This window comes from Hippocampus comes, unplaced genomic scaffold (genome assembly GCF_001891065.2).
Source record: "Hippocampus comes isolate QL1 unplaced genomic scaffold, H_comes_QL1_v1.1 scaffold22, whole genome shotgun sequence".
Lineage (NCBI taxonomy): Eukaryota > Metazoa > Chordata > Actinopteri > Syngnathiformes > Syngnathidae > Hippocampus > Hippocampus comes.
The window spans coordinates 6,390,151-6,406,875 of record NW_017806175.1 but is presented as its reverse complement, the minus strand read 5'-3'; the positions used below and the strand labels follow the sequence as shown (position 1 = coordinate 6,406,875).

General features: G+C 44.3%; 1 protein-coding gene across 2 annotated transcripts in view; it reads left to right on the top strand.

Moving 5' to 3' along the window:
- Positions 1–933: 933 nt before the first annotated feature.
- Positions 934–16,725, top strand: part of ryk (receptor like tyrosine kinase) — a 19,807-nt gene continuing 4,015 nt past the window's right edge. Inside the window, exons 1-12 of one of the 2 annotated variants that reach the window (XM_019897187.1) lie at positions 936–1,613; positions 6,597–6,718; positions 6,795–6,894; positions 7,484–7,615; positions 7,763–7,834; positions 8,740–8,881; positions 8,973–9,073; positions 10,700–10,783; positions 11,940–12,065; positions 13,468–13,554; positions 14,397–14,466; positions 15,613–15,745. In XM_019897187.1, coding sequence (XP_019752746.1) covers positions 1,376–1,613; positions 6,597–6,718; positions 6,795–6,894; positions 7,484–7,615; positions 7,763–7,834; positions 8,740–8,881; positions 8,973–9,073; positions 10,700–10,783; positions 11,940–12,065; positions 13,468–13,554; positions 14,397–14,466; positions 15,613–15,745 — 1,407 coding nt within the window. In that variant the 5' untranslated portion in view covers positions 936–1,375. Of the gene's footprint in view, positions 1,614–6,596; positions 6,719–6,794; positions 6,895–7,483; positions 7,616–7,762; positions 7,835–8,739; positions 8,882–8,972; positions 9,074–10,699; positions 10,784–11,939; positions 12,066–13,467; positions 13,555–14,396; positions 14,467–15,612; positions 15,746–16,725 lie in introns of both variants that reach the window. The other variant, XM_019897188.1, reaches the window with a different exon arrangement.

Genomic DNA, 16,725 nt, shown 5'->3' with positions numbered 1-16,725 from the left:
TGTTCATAGGCCAATTTTGTAGGTGAATATTTTAATAATAAAAATGTGAAAATGTCCTGTGGTTTTGTGTCTTTTCTTCTTATACTGGTCTAATAGCTTTGTTTACAGTAAAAGGACCTTTACAAACACAAGTAGAGCGCATATTTTTAAAAACACGACCAATAATCATGCTCATATATCGTATAAAATGTCAACAAATAAAGTTGGATTGAAATTGGATTTTTGTACACTCCCCTATTATTACTTATTATTCAGAAAGCATAAGGCCATGTTTTTTCAATCTAATTTTATAGTTATGTGAAAGTTCGCACTTGACTGTTTTTTGTGGGGAAAAAAGCTGTCTGGTTATGTAATGACTTTTTCAATATTTTTTTCCTTCCAAACTAGTCTTGTAATTGCTTAATTTATATTAAAGTTGGTTCTTTTTCTTTGACTTTATTTTTAATAAAAAGTAGTAGTCATACAAGAATGCCAGAATAAAAAGTGATTTTCCAGAAAACATTTTTTTCTGAGAACAACGTAGTATTTTCAAGGAAAAATAAGTCGTATTTTCCCTTTTGTGTGTGTGTGTTTTTAAAAGAAAACGAGTAATTTTACAAGAGAAGTCCAATGGTTCGCAAGAATGTCTCGTATTGACCACAGCAAGTAAAGGCGGCCTTTCGATTGAATGGTACTGTCGTCAACGTCGGAATTTCTAATACTGTAACAAATGCATTTTCGACCGTATATAGAATTGTTATGTCTCGTTAGACGATTATGCAGCAGAAATGATACTTAATCTACATACGTGGCACTAAAACTACGGTGATTGAATACATATTTGCCCATGTGGCTTAATACCTCGAAGCGGCGTTATCGCAAGTCTTCCTCCGTAATTACGGTTTTTCTATTTACCACAGCACTTAAAGGCGGCATTTGGACAGCCACCGCGGTGCGCGCCCCCGCGGTTCAGTGCGCGCTCCCCCAGTAAAAAGTGAGCTAGTGGCGGTGGGGAAAGAATCGGGACTGGACGACCATGAAGGGGGAACCCTGGATATCTTAGCCCAAACACTTTCTATCACCTTTTCCAGCCGTTTAGGCTAAATGTTCTTGTTTTAGTGTTTCATTGGTTTGTGCGGCGGGTGGGAAAGTCATAAATCTCCCAACTTGGAGCCCACAGCTTCACTGAAAAGTTAGCCAAATTAGCCCGCCTCGGCTAAATTAGCCCGCCTCGGCAAGCGAGTCGAGGACAAAAACAGGCCCGCCGCGGGGACCCTAAGAGGCGGCGAAGAGTGACGAGGAATGTCGCCCCTCGGGATTCAGAAGTTCACCTACGGATGAGAAAAAGGAGACTCGGGAAGGCGGACGACAACTTGCAAGCCAGACGATCGCTGCCATGTTGGTGTGGCTGCCGCTGCGCGGCTGCAGCTGCCCGTCCGAGGGTCGGCGATGGCCGCTCTCGGTGGTGCCGTGGCGGCCGCTGGAGAGCTTCTTCGTCGGGCTGTTGTTGTTGCTGCTGCTGGAAGAGGCCCTCGGCCTCGGCGCTCCAGTTTCGGGGCTCGACCACGACAACAGTGGCAACAACCGCAGTGTCAACATTTACATGAGTGTGGACGAGCTCAACAGATTACTGGGTATGGAAAACTTGTTTTCTTGGGGGGGACTGCTGTCATCCACTTGATTTCAAGAGAGTGGAAAGTCATTGTTAGCCATCACTTTTGCTTGATTTTATCCCACGCGTCGACTATTGAGAAAACACAACACCACAATATATTAGTCAATCAAATTAGATTGATAAAAACAAAGAAAAGTAACATTTGAAAAAAAAAAAATTTGAACTTGAAAATGTTTGAAAGTACAGTAATACCAAAACATGGGCGAAAGATGAAAATAGAAGAAAAATATAGTTTATATAGAGAAAATAAAAGCAAAATTATTAGCATTTATGATGATGTCGATTATTTTGTTGTCGGCTGGTTCGCACGTCCGCCTCGCAGTGCCGAGGTGCAGGGTTTGATTCCGGCTTCGGCCTTCCTGTGTGGAGGTTGCGTGTTCTTCCCGTGCCGGTGTGGGTTTTCTCTGGGTACTTCGGTTTCCTCCTACATTCGAAAAACATGCATGTTAGGTTAATTGAAAACTCTATATTGTCCCTAGGTGTGATTGTATGTGTGAATAGTTGTTTGTAGATGTACGCGCTGCGATTGGTTGGCAACCGGTTCAGAGTGTACCCCGCTTACGGCCTGAAGTCAGCTGGGGATAGTTTCCAGCACGCTAGTGACTCTAGTGAGGATAAGCGGATCACATATTGGCTGGATGGATTGATGAAGAATTTGCATGTTTTAATGTTCATTCTTTTATTAAAAACCAGGACATTAATCGTATACAGGCAGACCTTGCTTGATTTAAAATTGCCTTAATCATACTCAGATTTCTGTTGTCCTCCGTGAAAGCAGGCGATCTTGTTTCTTTTTTCCTTCAAAATGCAGTAAGACATAAACATTTGCTCTTATACTGGAAAGTAATGATCAACATTTTTGCCTATTTTTTTAACATGTTACAGACCAAATGAGTAGCTAAATCATAATTCAATTGTATTTGTGTATTTGCAGCACTGTCAATTTTAAATAATGTCCTAGTTCAGGGTGTACCCCAAGACGGCTGTGATAGTGGCGTAGGCGTGCATTTTAATGGTCTCAAGTGGCAGTATTGTGTTCGGAGCCTTGATAACAGATGTGGATGTGCTCTTCCGGACTAGAAAACGAATTGTGCCAGAAAAGTTACAGGGCTGGCCTCAGAAAAAATAAAATACAAACTAGTTTTCATATTAATGTGCCAGAGCATTGACCATCGCTCTGTGCGAAAATTTACTATTACTGCAACTTAGTAGGGGACCTTCTCTGCCTCCTGTTGCTCATAATTATGCTCTTAATCTTCTATGACTTCTTCCAAGAAAAGTTTTTATTATTATTATTATTATTAGTAGTAGTAGTAGTTTAACACATTTTTGGGTCATGGACAAAATGTATTTTTTTTCAAAAATAAAAAGGTCATAGTTTTTATTTGAAGTCATATATCTTTCAAGAATTTAAAAAAGCTAAACAAAAACTTTTTTTTTTTAATCATCTTAACAGAATAAAATTACAATTTTTTTTTTAAAATAGTTGCATTTAAAAAACAAGCAAACAATCCCCCGGCCCTCCAAACAAGCATCAGTAAGGTGCTGATTACGGTATGGAAGCGGACGGACTGAGATTGCAGCCTTTATTCCCCCCGAGGCCCCCCATTGAATCAAAGCAGGCAGCTGATGTATGGTCCTTTTGAAATGAAAAAAAAAAGCGCACTTTGTGGCTCTGAAAAGTTGCTATTTTTGTCAGCGCTTTTCACCCACGGTCCAATGACAAAATACAGACGAGGTTAGCATCCCATGCTAACATGCTACCAATCTCTTTATCTGTAGATGGTATCAAGAGCGCCGCACACAGGAGTGGCAGTGATGCTGTGATAGAAGTGTGACGTTTCGCACCTGACGTCTCTCCCACCCTGTTGCTTCCTGTCATTTATTGGTCAATCGTCCCCAAAAAGACTGGCAGTAATTTTGTTTCAAAAAAGGAGTGTACCTAGAAAACTGCGGTGTCGCATGCCATGCAGTGGAAAATTTGCGTGCTCCTAATTTAAATGCCGGGGCGCACTAGCGCAAAAAAGTTCATCTCGAGCCCTGCAACTGAGGCATTTCTACCTGTATGCTTTCATGCTGGCCTCCATTTTCTCTTTTTATCTTCTGGAGGTTTGTGGCATCGGGGGGAGACGAAAGGGACAACGTGTGGGCGACAAGAACGTCTTTGTTCGATGCAAACCGGACCTGAGCACCTGCTCGCTGCCGCCTTTCGTCCACCTGCTTTGGACATGCAATGCGACCCATTAGCATATTTGCTTCACGTCCATGTGAAATGAAGGTGGACTACCGTTACTTCACAAAAACAGATGGCGCAATTAAGGGGACTGCCACGTGCTTATATGTGGGCAACGAGAGCCATTTATTTATCACCAAGTGACCGCTCGTAAATCGAAAGTCGGGGCACTTTGTATTTCAAGGTGCCACTATAAATGTAAAAAAACGCTAATAAATGAGAGCATTAACGTAGGTCAAGTGCACTTGAATGGTCCTGTCTTGGGGAAGGTGACGTGTTGATCCCAAAGGAAGTGATCACTCAAAACAAAACCAACATGCTGCCACACTGGAATTCAAAACACCAAACCCCACTGGACAAACAAGCCTGTTAGCATCTCTGTTAGCCGCTAGCCTCACATGCTTGAAATTTGTCCATTGAAGAGTGAGGTTTTATCCCCCCCAGCCCCCAATGACAGGCTCATGTTGACTTTTCCTGTCACTGCCCATATTAACGTCGTTCAGGTTGAAGGCTAAAATACTGCCAACAAGAGAAGTGATCACTCTTCTGTGCCTGGTGCGCGCCGCTTTAATTGCTATCAAATCGCACCGCCGCCTCACGTCGTGACAAGCGAGGCACACAGAGTTCAAGCCAGAGAAAGGCAATTATCACAGCACCGGCCTCGTTTTCTCACAGGAGGCCCCATTAGACCACTCATTGTGTGTTTCACTCCAGCTGTTCATGAATCCTCCCGCCACCAGCACAACATGTCCTCAGTATAGCGACAAAGCGCAAACTGTTGCCGAGCTACACTCTTAGCTGTCAATAGCGCTGAACGGCTTGTAATTGCGCTGATTTTTCACGCAAACATTAACCTGTTTTGTGTGTGTGGAGGGGGGGGGGGAGAACAACCACAAAAAGGAACATTCATGTACTTAGCCAAACCAACTAACAAGTGTAAGACACTCATCCATCCATCGCAGGGTCCAACGTGAAGGCTTTTTGAGTGGTGGGCCACACAGTGAGCCAAGTTGTGGCGGTTGGCTTTGTTGTCCTTGTATTCATGATGTAATAGATATTTTTCCGTTTTTACAACTAGATATAGTACACGTACACTGATTTATAATTCTCTCGTATGGATCCATTTTTCAAAAAGCCACTTTTGAATAGTTTTCAGTGTGAAAACTATGGACGGCTTATTTTTCATTTCACTTGATTATTTTTTTTTTCCTTTCAAATACAAAGTCTCCACTCTGTCACTTTTCTAACACGCAATAATGTCAAGATACATTTATTTACAGAATGACGCGATTACACAAAGAATCAGGTTTTGTGATATTTTAAGCGCCTTTACCCCAAGTCAACAAAAAGATGACGGGGCGTATCCTGTTGAGGCAGACGACGAGGATTGTTAAGGTGGCACACGCAAAAAGATGTGCGCGGTGTGGTAAAATCGCCTGATCGATTTAAGTGGATCACTGAGAAAGGGCAGAGAAGGTCCCCTACTAAACTGCAGTAAGAGTCCCACAGAGGAGAGAGATCAAATTTGTTTGTAGATGTGCTAATTTCTGTTAGCTCGTGTCCGGCGTTTGACATGACATGTTGGCCCCAAAGCTCGCCAACGTATGGAACGGTTTGGCAAAAAGTTTTGGTGCTCAAATTCCCGACTCTCTTGTTTTACGTGTCAGTTTCACAGCACACTTCATCTTGAAGCAAGCACACGGCGCCTCTTTTTTTTTTTTTGTAGAACTGTGCAAGCGAAGAGACTCTTGTTTCCGCCAAACTGATGTTGTCCAATACGCTTCCGTTTCTTGACCGCGACAGAGTGACCCAACAGGTGCAAAGGAATGCCTTAAAAGGCGTTTTTTAATAAGTCTTCAAGTATGCTGTGCCCTCAGTTCTTCCTTCCTTTCAGAGCCGTAGCGAACGATTGCGGTAAGAGCCAATGCATGTGCTGTCCTTTGATCCCCCGCTCATAAGTTGAGGGGGGAAATCAGCCCTTGTAGGCTTGACTGCTCAACACGCCCACTGCCACCGCCGCCCACACGGGGCCTTTGTAGATGCCCCTTGAAAGACGTCGCCCATCTGCTGCCCGAGTTGCCAGCGACAGCCTGAGATGGTTTTAATTGAGTCAATGTGAGAAAGTGGTCGGAGCCCGAGGCTGTTGCGCACATTCTTGCCTTTAAACGAGATCTTCTGAGTCGGGACGGAGAGCTTTAACCCTCCTCACCCCGCCAGGCTGGCTTTTTTTTTTTTCCTCCCTCCTCATGACTCGTTATCAAAATAAACATGGTGACGCTTCACGCTCTTATGTCAGAGTGTGTGTGTATGTGATTATAGTGACTGATGTGAACCCTTCTTTCAACCCTCGGTAAACTTGCACTCATCTCAGAACTCGTCCGCACTGCACTTGAGCGTTTTGAACTTCTTCGCTTTGGGCACTGAGAGGTTTTCAAGTGCTAGCAGATGTGCTCGGGTCCATCGCTCTCATTTAGCTGAGGTGAGCGTGCTCGTCGCTGTCGTTCGTTCATGGCAAACTGGCAATTTGAGTGTGCGTTATACCAAGCCGCGAGCTCGAAATCAGTATTTCCCAACTAGGGCAAAATTTTTTCTGATTCTGAAATAAAACAAGGCCAACCAATGTCAACTTTCCATTTCTGCTCCCTTTTCCTCTACATTTTCTTCAACATTCCTAATCAAGGTCCGTCTTGATGTGTTCTGCCCATTCAGGTCTGGATGCGGAGCTTTATTACGTCCGTGACGACGTGGTCAACCACAACGCCATGTCGTTCACGATGCCTGTGCCCAGTGAGACCAACAGCCTTCACTTCACCTGGCACTCCAAGTCCAAGGTAAATGCCGGCCGGCGTCTATTGCGCCGCCGCCCCAACATCGGAATTTATATGCTGAGTTCGTTTTTATACCTAGGTGGACTACCGGTTAGGATTCCATGTGGAGAATCCCGCTGCCATGAACACACCACGGAGCAACATTTCCAGCCAGGGGGAACTTCCCCGCATTCCCTCCGGTTTGTATACATGACCGCCAGTACCCGGAGAAAACCCACGCAAGCCCGGGGAGAACATACAAACTCCACACAGGGAAGCCGGAGCTGGAATTTAACCCGGTACCTCTGTACTGCGAGGTCGACGCGCTAACCACTGGTCCACCGGGCCGCCCTTCTTGTACACATATAAATCAATATTTGCAAACAAACAGTTCTAAAAGAACGAATTCTTATGAATCACACGGATCAAATCTTCTGTCCTGGGTTAAAAACAAAATGAAGCCGGGTTTATACATTTATTTCGGTAAATTCTTTCACATACCACTGGAGGGAGCCCACGAGCGGAAAATCGGATTGTCGGCTCTCGAAGTGTCCTTGGGCAAGATGCCTGACCTGAATTTGCTCCCAGTGGGCCGGGTGGCACCTTGCACGGCATTGGTGTATGGATGCGTGCGTGAATAGGTGAATGCGAAGCCTTGTAAAGTGCTTCAGGCACCGTGATGGTTTTGATAAAGCACTCTATTAAGTACGCCATTTACCATTTTTAAGTGAGGGTTCTGACTAAATGGTGTTCATTTTATTAAGTTTATTTTTCTTACGCACCTAACAGTTTTTCGAGTGGACCTCTTCTGTTCGGGCACGGTGGAGGGCGAAGCTGTCGTGACGGTGCAGCTCAACGTCACCCTGCACGGCAACAACTACACAGTGCTCAATTTCAAGAGGAGGAAAATGTGCACCAAAAGTAAAAACCAGAGCGTTTGTGGAAATCTTTTTGCTTAGAAGTTTATTCGCAATTGTTGCATCGGTCAATTTGCATGAATACCCTCAAAATGGTTTGGCTTGACCAACATAAACTCTAACGATTGTCTCTGTCCCCCCCTCCGGACAGGAGTAGAGTCTGACCCAAAGATTCCATTTCCTTTCGACAACCGCACCCTTCACACGCTTCAGCATCCCGACTGTGAGTATCGCTTTGTGATCTCTTGAGAATGGCATTTGTTGACTCTTACGGCCCTTCTCCCATCGTATGTGTTGCCACACGGAAAGACACGGGAATGTTCATAGACAACAGCAACAAAAAAAGACCGTTCAGAAATGCAGTCATAGACATTTTAATGCAATTATCGTTTCGAATTTGGGGTTTGAAAATAGTTTGAAAACGAATCGAATAACTCTCTTGAACAGTGTGTGTTGTGAAATGCTACCTCTTCCCTCACTTTGTGGGAGCTGTGCGTCATTTTGTCGCCTCAAGATCGAAAGTCTGCATCAGTTTCCTTTCACCAGTCTTGTTCAAAACGTACCTGACATCCCACACGTCGGCTACAAGCTACGTTTGAAAGTAAACAAGAAGCTGTAGCGTCCATTGAGGCTAAAAGAGATCTGTAAATCCGCTTCAATTCCAAGCGGCGGCACCCAGTTCCAAATACTTGGCAGTGGCGCTTTGAGTTATCTATTGATTTTTATGAATGATCAATGTCTACAGATGGTTTATTTTTTATTTTTTGGAGGGGAGCGGAGGGGCACTACAAATTGTCTGGATACCCATCTTACATAACGTTTGGCCTCCTTTGTGAGGACATGGCCATTAGTTCCACTAGCGGTGCCATTCACGGGTCACCTTACTTCTGCTCCAGCAGGCCTGAACAACCCGAGGCATTCGAAAGCTTTAAGTAGCGATCTCATAAGTGGTCAAGTCGTCTTTGTTGTGGAATTTTCTCAAGAACAATAAAATGAGCACTTCAGATGCCTCTGAAATAAATCCCCCATTAAAAAAAAAAAAAATCACAGAAAAACAATTTACTGCTGAAATGCACGAGCGGTACTCATCAGTAGCATCTCACCTTTTTTTTATTTTGCTTCCATCAGTGGACGGCATGACTGCACCCACCACCTCCACCCAGGTGTTCTACATCAGCGTGAGCGTGTGCTGCATTGTCATCTTCCTGGTGGCCATCATCCTGGCCATCCTGCACCTGCACAGCATGAAGCGAGTGGAGATGGAGGACAGGTTGGTCCCTTCGGTCCCTTTTTTTTCTTCTTCTTCTCTCCATCGACTTCACTGATTACTTTTGGGGGTTTTATCCCCTTCATTCTTCCAGTGTGAGCGACAGTGGAAGCTCACAGGGACTTTCTCAGCCTTCCACGCAGACCACGCAGTACCTGCGCGCCGACACCCCCAACAACGCTGCGCCCGTGTCCAGTAAGAGTTTGTAATTGATTCCTCACAGAGCAGCAAGTTGCAACAATCGCAATTCTTTCAAAATGATATCATGTGACATAACGTCAAGTCAATTCATCTGATAATGAGAATTGCTCAAGTGGGTGTGCTAATACAGCGGCAAATGATGACACACTGTGGTGGCATTCCACCATTTGCTTGTCCGAATGCGATTAGCGAGCGGGAATGCTGGAAGTTGCTGTCACGAGATGGCCATTCCGCGCCGCCGTCACCACTTGTTTCAATTCACTGGCATTCAGTCTTTTATAGTCCAAACATTTTTGTTGGCTCTCGGTTTTTAAAAGTCAACTGACGGCATCTGGCAACTGTAAAGCTAACACCTCGTATAAATGTTCATGATTTTGACACATGCAGCGCTACTGCACGGTCAAGATTGTTTTTAGAAAGGGCAAGACTAGCTACAGAAAGACGGAAATTCATCTTTCGGGTTTTGACACTGAGAGAATGTTTTCCAACCGCATGATGACACAAGCAAGGGGAAGTCCTCCGAGTCATCGTCGCCCTCTTGTGGATGCAATGCTTATCTTACGCTGCACACTGTTTTCAACCCGTGTTCACCTTCCCCGCCCCTTTTATGCCTGACTTTTTGTGAGTCATCGAGCTTGTAACAGACACCTATCGAACACTTACTGGCCTCTTCATTTGGGTATCCCTGCACAATTTTTTTCCAATGCAAAATACGATGAAGTCATTTAATTTGCTCTCTTAAATGGTCTCAAATGGAAAGAAATTCAAATAATTTCAGAATTCGATTATGCCATTGAATAATGGTTTAAAATCACATTACATCACAAAACCATCGTTTCCCAGACGACTGTTAATTCACCAATTTATTGTGTATTTTGGTATTGTTTAGTGATTAAAAAAACAACCGAACTACATTTAATTCAGCAATATCACACGAGAGGGGACTGATGTAGTCACTAAGCTTTTGAAATTTGGTTCAGTTACTGGTTTGGTCAATGTTTTTTAAAGCAAAAGCAGATATTGTTAAATATTTTATTTTGATTCAACCTAAAATACAGTCAGTCGACTTTCATGAAGGACGATAGATAATCAAAAAGAAATACCGTTGGTTTGCCGAAAACTGAGAATTTAGACCTGAAGCTCAAAAACTTGACCTGATAAAGAAAAACTGAGATCAGATTTGCATTCCCCACCCCAATATTAGTTAAAAACCGACCTAAAAAACAGACCTCACTCCCCAAAATTTGTTATGAATATAGTTATCAATTAATTAGATAATATATTAATTTTTGATTGTTTGATTAATAAAGCAAGAAGGGAACCGCACTGCAGAAAGAATGTATATCTGGCACTGTAGTCAGGTAGCATTTCAAAATAGAATTACTCAACTGTATTGATAGAGCACTTTCAAACAGCCATCGCTGCATACAAAGTGCTGTACATGGAGCAACTAACATCATAAAACAGTCTTAAAATCGACATTTCGTCACACGGTCCCATGTTGCCTCCCATTTGATTGTGCGGGGGTTCCTAATGAAGTGGCTGGTGAACATCTTGGTCAGTGTGAGCACCCCGTTGAATCCTTGCCCTCCCTCTTTGCCTCCCTCTCCTCTCGTCAAGACAACCACCCTGGTTCCGCACCCATTCTCCAGCTCGCCGCCTCCTCCTTCCAAAACACGGGTGCGCCCCCTCACGAAACCAAAAGTAAGTGAGCAGACTCTCGTCTTGCAACCGTCCCCGTCCCGTCGTCACACGCGCCACTTTGCGACGCCGTTTCCCTTCAGGGGGCGCCATTGATGCACACGACCTCTGCTTTTGCCCACCCCGCATGCCACCACTGTGCCTTTCACCTTATCGCATAACACATAACAAGAACATCAAAACAACCCAAATGACCAGTCGTGCCTCACCACGTCTTGTTTTGCTCTTGGCGCCTTGATCTCAAAGTGTACACGCGGTGTGTGTGTGTGTGTGTGTGTGTGTGTGTGTGTGTGTGTGTGTGTGTGTGTGTGTGTGTGTGTGTGGGGCACAGTTAAATGGTTTGTGCTATTCGGTCTACACACGGGGGGGGTTATGTTGTTGGTTTGTATTTTAACGAGAGGCCAATTCCGATATTTAGCAGGATAATATTCAGAAAACTGATTAATTGGCAAATTGTTTGATTTTTTTTTTTTTTAAACCATCATTTCAGCTTTTTTGTGCCCGTATTTGGGTATGTACAACTATAGGCTGTAATTTTTAAGATTAGATTTTTTTTTTTTTTTGCCTGTTTTAATGTAAAAATGTTTTCACCAACATCGGTTCTTGTTCTTACATTTTTACATTTCACAGTTATTCAGAAATTTGGAGACACATCTCAGCCGTGTGTTTGCGAAAAGCCACAAATTATTGACACATCCCTTCGAGGGCTCTTATTTGCACATAGGTGCCACAAGATGGCGGCAAAGCGCTTCAAACTTAGACGATCATGGCGGCACCAATGCCATGGTGTACAAAATCAGGAACCCGTGTTGCATAACACAGGCGTCTGTCGTTGAATGCTCGCAATTTGATGTTGTTGGTATATTTAGAGCTGAAGTTGGGATTTACAAAAGTGGACATAAATCCCCACCAATGGAAAGTTTCATTCCATTTGCGTTGACACAGCATGATGGTAAAATTAAAAAAAAAGAAGAAGAAGAAATTCGATAAAAAAAGCAAGGGAGGTAGGTGGACTGAAATGGCTAGCATCAAGCCCAGAGGATGAAGAGAAATGGCGTGTATGCTGTCAAAGTGATGTAAAGCAGACACTCCTCCACCAATCCTCGTTTTTTTGTGTGTTTACGCTTGGATCTTCTTTCTCCCTCCCTCGCTCACACAGGCTTCCCATCTCTCCGCATCGAGAAAAACGACCTGAGGAGCGTGACCCTCTTGGAGGCCAAGGCGAAAGTCAAAGATATCGCCATCTCGCGGGAGAGGGTCACACTGCGGGATGTCCTGCATGAAGGTATCTTTTGTTTTCTTTCTCTCTCTCTCTCTCTCTCTCTCTCTCTCTCTCTCTGGCCCGTCTCTCACTTAGGTAGAGGTTAGGAAAGGTGGAACGTGCAACTATATTAATCTTTCACGTTGCCTGCATTCGGCTGGCTGCTTTGGAGGCCGCTGAGCTTCGTCATGGAGTGAACAAGATTGTGCTTTGGTCTGCTGGGAGTTTGGCCCGCCCTGGTGGATTTAGTGTCCTAAACGATTCCCAAACGCTGACACAGCACACTAGCCCGTGTCTGGGAACGCGCAATCAGAACGTAAATAGTTTCAGCCTCACTGTTCTTTGATAAAGCGCCGTTCATAAATCGTACTCGCGCGGTCCGAGTCATCCCGGATGAACTCGCGACGTCTCGACACGGGGTTTAACGGGGAGGTTGGATCGTAATTCTTCGGGTACAAAAGTGGTGGATGCAAGCCGCTGCCTGGCAACTAACTTGACTGGCCCCTGTAGTTGAAATTGCTCAATTTCAATCCTGTTTCCGTGTGCAGTGTCACGGTTTGACCGTGAAAAAAAAAACGTGTTAGCGGCCATTTTCTGAGGGTGAGTCGTTTTACTTGATTTTAGTATTATTTTTAAATGTGGTTTAAGTTTTTATGTTTTGTTTTGACAGTTGTCCTGAAATGTTACTTTTCATCTTTTAGGTCAGCAATGGGTTTATGACCGCTAAAGTTTGGCCCTGAGAGGGAAAATAGATTTACTTTTAGATCTATTCTACAGCAGCTTCCTTTTGTCTTTTATTTTCCACTTGCTTGACAGTGAAGGATGTTTGAAATGTTACTTCAAAATGAAAACCTTGTCAACCCAGTAAATACGATTTTTAATTCAACTCAAGCGAAATAATCTTGATGAAAACATGGCTGCAGCATACGTTTTGCCGCCGTTAGCGTGACGGCGTGCGAGGAAAAAGAACACTGCTAACATTGCGGTGAAAAATGAAGTCTTGCGGACTCGCGAACTGGTCCGGACAGGCCCGACGCACACGCTCCAGGTGGGAAGCGAGGCGGTTTAACACTAACCTTGTTGTTGGGCCCATCTGGCCTCGGGGCTCCGATGTTTTTCTAAACTTTACGTCCACGCTCGGTTGCTCACCTCACTCGAGTTCCCGCCTCGAGCGCTCCTCTGACAGTTTAGACAACGGCGATGATGAATGCGCTCACTTGGCTTCTTCTACCGTCGTTCAAAGCATTGAAATGTCTTTGGAGCGCAGAACGCAATCGGTCTTCTTCTGCCCGATGTGACAAAGTGTTTTAAATGCGTACCTGACCCGGCGATTAGCCCACCCGCTGTGACATTTAAACTTCTCTGGAGGTCTAATACAAGCTCCTGATTTTTTTTTTTTTTTTTTTTTTAATTTTTTTTTAAACAGGCACCTTTGGCCGCATCTTCCACGGCGTGCTGCTGGATGAAAAGGACCCCGCCAAGGAAAGGCCAGTCTTTGTGAAGACCGTGAAAGGTATCCACGCTCGCTAATGCTAGTCAGTTTTTTCCGAACTGTTGTACCAAAGCACTGATTTTACATTTAAAAAAACAAAAAAAAAAAATCTCAACATGCACCACCAAAAAAAAAAAAAAGCCTCAAAATAACTTCATTTTTCAAAAGTGCTTGATATTTGTATTTCAGAGTGACTGCTGAATTTATACTGCAGTCTCCGCAGAATATAAACATGGGCGCATATAACATTGCGAGTCGACTGCAATTTAAAGTCTACTTGGAAGAAAGGGTCCACAGTCAGGTTTATAAATATTGGCACATGGACACAATTCTCAGCTCGTCGGCTTTAAAACGCCACAACAATGGATTTAAAATGAGACAAAACAAAATGTGCTTAAACTGCAAACGTTGAGCATTAATTTGAAAGTATTTAGATCCAAGTCAAGAGTAATGAGACAAATGACAAAAAAAAATGTCAATCAAGCTTTCACCTTTAAATACTTTGTTGAAAATCTTTCGCAGTCAATCACAGCCTTAATCTGAAACGTTTTCACCCCTGGTGATGTTCTGTCGGGCCTCTACCGCGACTGTCTTCACTCCCTGCTTTTCCCTTTAGATTTCAGAGAGTGAGATGCATTCTCAATTTGATTCAGGTCAGGTGACGTGACCAACGCATAACATGACACACTGTTAATCGCTTCCACGGTATACTTTGGGGTCATTGTCCATCTGCACTGTGCAGCGCTGTCCAATGAGTTCCGAAGCATTTGGCTGAATATGAGCATACAAAAAAAAAAAAAGCCAAAGTCTCCTTTAAATAAGTGTGATATTCAGGTGTGTGTAAAGTTCCACTGTGTTTGCAGATCACGCGTCAGAGGTCCAGGTGACCATGATGTTGACTGAAAGTTGCAAGCTTCGCGGACTTCATCACAGGTGAGTGTATTTTGCTTACTTGCGTGAACGTTTCAAGCACCGATTGACCATAAGTGAGCTGGAAGGCGGTCATTTTAGGATGAGTTTCAGGACTCCAAAGATGGGGGAGGGAAATTGCCGCCAACTTGTGTTGGACCATCATATCAGGACATACTGAAAAGTCTTAAGGACCACCGTCTGTGAACAGGAAGTTTTTGGTTGAGGCCGGCCATTCGCTGCTAAATTCCTGCCCTCAAAAGATGATAACAAAAAGTCCCCGACACCAGTTTCGACAAACAACACTGAGTTGGGTGGACATGTTTATCAAAACAAGACTTGAGGAAAAAGACCCATGGCTGAAAGGCAACAGGAAGTCCGCCTTTTTGGTCTAAATCAGCCGTTTTAAGATACATTCAAGAGCTTGAGAGAGAAATAAAATGAGCGCCCCCCCACCCCCCAACTCTTTATGTGCACAGAACACAGTGAACATGTCTGTCATTGCATCACAGAAACCGTCTCAATGACCCAGACCCAAAATGGATTAGGAAGCAGCCAATTTATTTTGAAGCAGCATTCCGGGAACTCAAACTCCCCCCACGTGAATCCGCCCAAATGAGCCCTAATATGAAGCGCAGATCTGAAACAGATGAGTGACACTAAAATTCAAGGCATATTTTGCATGTAGTTCAATTTGAGGCCACTATTTGAGGTATTTGGTACCCGATAAGTAAAGCTGAATTGAATTAATGTTGTGTAAATTAGTTACCTGGTGAAGGATTCATGTCAACATTCCAGGTATCAGTTGTACTTTTCAGTAAAAAAACACAAAACTTTGGTTCCTGCCTTAAAAGGTGTTGAAACAAGACCACAGAGACCTTGGTGACCTCATTGTTCAGTGGGTATGGGGAAGTCCAGGATCACTTTCCATCGTTGTATGCGCTGACATTGAAATGCTTCAAACAGCCAAGAGGAGGAGTTAACCTTAACTGGACACATTTTGGCCGACACCTTTTTCCTTCACACATTGCCAAGGTTCCCTCTTCCCTTTCGCTCCCGTTTAACAATGTTTTGAAAGAGATCCCTGACAACACCGCTTCCGTACCGAATAAAGTCACCAGTTAGTGTGTATTTACGCCAATCCCCCCCGACCCCCCACTCTGCTTCCAGAAACCTGCTACCCATCAGCCACGTGTGCACGGAGGACGGCGAGAAACCAATGGTGCTGCTGCCCTTCATGGCCTGGGGCAACCTAAAGCTGTTCCTGCGCCAGTGCAAGCTCGCCGAAGCGAACAACCCGCAGGTGAGGGCCCCTATGTTAAAGCCCGCATGCATTGACTCTTTTTGAAAATTTACTGTTTGTTGTCTGTAAAACTGCACACCCACACACTGTACTTAATAGTATGTACAGTTTCACATGCAGGTATCGGCTGACATGGTATCGGAGAGTTTTTACTCGTACGACTCTGTACCGATATCAGTATTGATGCTTCCCTACAAGTTCAGCCCAAGTAGTGTTTGGTCGTGCAGCAACAGCATTTCGCTGTTGCTTAATTGTGTCCTAGTAGGCCAAACGTGGCACTTGTAGTCGAAAAAAGAGAAAGACACAAAAATGCTCCAACGCCACCGCTACCTGATTTACAGCTGCAGTGCTTATTGCGATAGCGACGCTACTTCTGCCGCCGGTGCCAAAAGGCTCATCATAATGAGATTTCTTCAAACTAGCATGTTTGTCTCAAAGATCCGCAAAAGGAGTTTTGATAACGATCGGCAAGCTCCATCTTGCAAACGCTCGCTCGGCAGAGCTGATTGATGAAAAGCCGCACTGTTTGAACGCATACAAAAGGCCGATTGTCTTCGCGTAGCCTGATCAGGTGCCGCGCGTCTACAGTGAAAACAGCTGGAACCGCAAAACTCCCGGGCGAGCCTCCCTCTGCTAGATTGACACCTGTGAACTGACAGCGTGAAAGATTTATTGCAAATCTTTAAGGACTGCGTTTCATCACGTCAAGTCGAGCCCGATCGTCAAATAAGCTTGGAAAGTTGTTTTGGGCGAAAGGAAAAGAATAATCACTTGCAAAGGAACGGGATGGGTGGGGAAAAAAAAAGGGTGTCAATGGTTTACCATACCGCAGTTCCAACCGCTGTCACACGGGATGTTGTCGTGAAATTTATTGGACAAAAAGGTTCAGTGAGTACACAGAAAGATTACGCATGTAAGTTTTGCCTCGGGGGGAAATCTCATCCATCCATTTTCCGATCCGCTTCACCTCACGAGGGTTG